The following is a 4,493-nucleotide window of genomic DNA, read 5'->3' on the forward strand; positions in this document are numbered from 1 at the left end:
TCGATACTTGTACTTGGAAGTAGCATCGAAAGAAAGTATCGGGATAAAAGTATCGATACCTACTTATATCGATATTTGTACCTATATAAGAACTGACATATGTTTATTTTTGTTTGTATTAAAAAACGCTTAAACAATTAACTTATGTGATTTTCATTATTGATTTTAGATTAATCTTTTAGATTTTTTTAAGAAAAACTTCCAAGTTTTAAAACAAGTTTTACTAGAATGGACCCTCAAAAAACCAGAAAAAGAATAAAGTCCAATAAATTGTTTTTAAAAAGTATACAGAATTTGCTTCTTTTTATGTACGTATTATATTTGTTTGTATTTATTTCATACAAATTAATTAATTAATAAAAAATATCTGTATTATAACACTGTTCAACAGCATTTTTGCAGAGTAACAGTGCTATATTTCTGAAAGAAGTTATCATGTTGATCATTTCTAATGAGACGATAATAGGTCTTTCTTTGTACAAAGCAACCTTTTCTTCTACATCAAAGCTCGATCTCCGATTGTATTTCTGCCATGAAAAACAGCTTCTCATAAAATACAATCGCCGTTCGGAGTCGGCGTAAAACTGTAGGTCCCTCCGCTTTGTGTGACAATATCAAGGCGCACACCACAAGTTGGAGGAGAAGCTCGGCCAAACACTAACATACATAAGTGTAAGCGCCAATCTATTATTATTATTATTCCTCTAACGGATTGGATTTTAAAGAGCAGACGGGGTTTGATAATTAAAGCTACAACTCATCACCTTTTGTAGAGTGTTTTCGTTTTTGTCCAATCGCAAGCTTTTTATGTTGGTACCAAAAGTCAAAATCTTCTTTAACAACGTCTTCTTCGGAGCTGGTGATCGAGGATAGTTCCTAAAGCTGCGTAGGTGTTGTGTTCAATGAGACCAAATCTTTTACTACACTCCGCCAGGAGTTTCGTTTGTAGTTGGGTGACACAATCAAGAGTTGTAGAAAATTTACTCACTTGAGATGTTAGGCAGTTAACCATAGGTATAATCTTGGAAAGTGTGACATACAGGCCTGTCATGGAATCCAAGTCGGTTTTGCTTTTCGTCGGAATTACAAACCAATATTGGTTTCATTTGGTGTCATGAAACCGGATTAGTTTTGCTCTTTTCGAACATAAACAAAACCGATGTTCGAATCAGCTGTTTTGCACATTTGTGTGTATGGCGGCAATTTGAATGTACAGTTTTTTGACACAATTTTATAAAATTGAATTGTTTTCATTAATTTAAATAAAAATGAGTAAGCCCAAAATGACATTCGCAGTTGTCGCATTTCTCTTATTGGAAGAAGAAAGTTCCGAGAAAGTTAAAAGAAAAATTTTGAGAGATTGCAGCAATCCACTTGAGCTGCCCGAGACAGCGTAAGTATATTGTTTTTTAATGTGCGTTTATAAATATTTATAGCGTATTTGCAGTTTCATAGCACATTATCGCCTAAAGAAAGAGGCTTTCCGAATGGTGCTTGACACCATTGAAGGGCACTTGACACGTTCGAAAGTTCCACCAGTGCTGCAGTTAAAGCGCAGTTAGTCAACGACGTAGCGTAAACGTAGGTTGACGTACGTAGCAGCATATCAAATTTGCTGTTGATAGAGAGAGAGAGAGAAGCAACGGCAACGTCAGCACCATGCGGTGGTGAGTTTTCGTTAACACGCGAATCTCATAAGGTAGATCGTGTCTGCGTCAACATACGTCTACGTTACGTCGTTGACTAACTGCGCTTTTAGCAGCTTTGTTGCGATTTTTAGCTGAAGGATCCTATCAAAGATCAGTCGGGAACGATTCTAGCATAAGTGTAGCTAGAAGCACGGTGTCAACGATTTTAGATTGTGTGCTTAAGGTTATGGAGCGGTTCATTTGCCTTCAGTGGGTGAAACTAGAAATGGACGGCACCGAAAAACACAGATGAAGAGACTATTTTTACTTAAAGTACAAAATTCCCTCAATGATTGGTTGCATCGGCGGGACACACATAAAAATCATCAAGCCGAGTATGGACGAACATTTGTTTTATAATCGAAAGGGATATTTCAGTAGGAATGCCATGATTGTAAGTAATCATGAATCTTCATTTTACTCGTACATTGCCTTGTAAAACTGATTTATATATATGTAAGTACATTTTTATTTAGATTTGTGATGGTGACATGAAAATTCGAGCGGTCGATGCACGCTATCCCGGCTCTAGCCATGACTCATTCGTATGGAACGTTAGTAGCGCCAGACAATATTTCCTCAGGAAGTATGAGTCAGGTGACCGGACATCAAAGTTATTAACAGATTGTTANATATTTATAGCGTATTTGCAGTTTCATAGCACATTATCGCCTAAAGAAAGAGGCTTTCCGAATGGTGCTTGACACCATTGAAGGGCACTTGACACGTTCGAAAGTTCCACCAGTGCTGCAGTTAAAGCGCAGTTAGTCAACGACGTAGCGTAAACGTAGGTTGACGTACGTAGCAGCATATCAAATTTGCTGTTGATAGAGAGAGAGAGAGAAGCAACGGCAACGTCAGCACCATGCGGTGGTGAGTTTTCGTTAACACGCGAATCTCATAAGGTAGATCGTGTCTGCGTCAACATACGTCTACGTTACGTCGTTGACTAACTGCGCTTTTAGCAGCTTTGTTGCGATTTTTAGCTGAAGGATCCTATCAAAGATCAGTCGGGAACGATTCTAGCATAAGTGTAGCTAGAAGCACGGTGTCAACGATTTTAGATTGTGTGCTTAAGGTTATGGAGCGGTTCATTTGCCTTCAGTGGGTGAAACTAGAAATGGACGGCACCGAAAAACACAGATGAAGAGACTATTTTTACTTAAAGTACAAAATTCCCTCAATGATTGGTTGCATCGGCGGGACACACATAAAAATCATCAAGCCGAGTATGGACGAACATTTGTTTTATAATCGAAAGGGATATTTCAGTAGGAATGCCATGATTGTAAGTAATCATGAATCTTCATTTTACTCGTACATTGCCTTGTAAAACTGATTTATATATATGTAAGTACATTTTTATTTAGATTTGTGATGGTGACATGAAAATTCGAGCGGTCGATGCACGCTATCCCGGCTCTAGCCATGACTCATTCGTATGGAACGTTAGTAGCGCCAGACAATATTTCCTCAGGAAGTATGAGTCAGGTGACCGGACATCAAAGTTATTAACAGATTGTTAATATGGCATAGAACCTTTTTTATTAACACCATACAGAGATCCACGCTACAACTCTAAAGAATATAATTTCAATTTGGCCCATCCATCTTCTCGAAATATTTTGGAGCGAACAATAGGTGTGCTGAAAAGCCGATTTCGCTGATTATTGAGCACCTTGCACTATCGGCCAGAAAAAGTGGTGAAAATTTCAAATGTTTGCTGTGCGCTGCACAATATCTGCAGAGACTACAACGTGGTATATAACGACGACAGTATTACTTTACCATCAAATGATACTGAGGAAAATGTTGAACCCCCACCGAACGCAACACTGCAAAGTGAAGGTAAAAAGATGAGGGATGAAATAGCCAACAGTTTATAGCAAACAAACTGAATAAAAATTCAAATATTTATTTATTAAAAAACAAAAAACACATATTTATTCATTAATTTAAAAAACACGCATATATATTCATTAAAACAAAACAAAAATTCATTTAATAAGTAAATACATTTTTCTAAAACTTTTTGGGTACTATAACGAACACAACCAACACTTTTTTGACATTTTTTAAAATGGGAAATTACTTTTATTTCTGTTTTTCGTAATCAAACTTTAGGAGTTCGAGCTCGAGTTGCTTTTTTTTTATTTCGTTTTTTTCCTGTATCGCTCGCAAAACACCTGTATTAATACGGACAAATTCATCCTTGAGCTCAGTTTCTGCATTCGCGACAGATTCGTTGCTTTTTTCTATTGCTCTATACACTCGTCTGAGGCTGCTGGCATTTTCTTTTTCAATCTTAATTAGCTCGTCCAATCTTTCATTTATTTCGAGCTTTCTCTCGTTGTCTTCATCGAGAAATTTTTTCAAACGCTCCCCAGTACTATCTGTCCTTTGTCTTTTAGGAGTGCTGCTGACTGGAGACATTGACCGCTTCGATGATGTTCATGGCATTTCATCCTCACTTGCACAAACTAAATCTTCGCTGAGGCCAACTGCATTGCCAGCCACACCAACCACAGACTGTGCAATGCCACATATGCGCACTATTGTCTCTTCCGTTTGCGTTAGTTAGTGCTTAGAAAAGGGTCCTCCACCAGTTGCTCGAGACTCGCTTTTGTTTTGTACGAGCTTTCTTTTTATGTCACTTTTCCATTCCGTCCACGTCTATACATATGTATATAAAAAACAGTGTAATTTAAAGACACGATTTAATTTATAGCACCAATTATGCTTTACCTTTTTCCATCCATTGGTATCCTTTTGTGGTGGACCTGCACTGTTCAGCGACTCAACTAA

General features: G+C 37.5%; 1 protein-coding gene and 1 pseudogene across 1 annotated transcript; one reads left to right on the forward strand and one right to left on the reverse strand.

Annotated features, from left to right (window-relative positions):
- Window positions 1–2,658: 2,658 nt before the first annotated feature.
- LOC108373865 (putative nuclease HARBI1) lies at window positions 2,659–3,256 on the forward strand. Its single transcript, XM_017629806.1, has 2 exons — window positions 2,659–2,976; window positions 3,059–3,256. Exons 1-2 carry the CDS (start codon window positions 2,872–2,874, stop codon window positions 3,212–3,214), a joined length of 261 nt encoding a protein of 86 aa, XP_017485295.1. The 5' UTR covers window positions 2,659–2,871; the 3' UTR covers window positions 3,215–3,256.
- A 526-nt stretch (window positions 3,257–3,782) lies between these two features.
- The window catches only part of LOC108373863 (uncharacterized), a 948-nt pseudogene continuing 237 nt past the window's right edge, over window positions 3,783–4,493 (reverse strand).

This window comes from Rhagoletis zephyria, unplaced genomic scaffold (assembly GCF_001687245.7).
Source record: "Rhagoletis zephyria isolate East Lansing unplaced genomic scaffold, Rhagoletis_zephyria_1.1 Rzeph_scaffold_07100, whole genome shotgun sequence".
In the NCBI taxonomy this organism is placed as follows: domain Eukaryota; kingdom Metazoa; phylum Arthropoda; class Insecta; order Diptera; family Tephritidae; genus Rhagoletis; species Rhagoletis zephyria.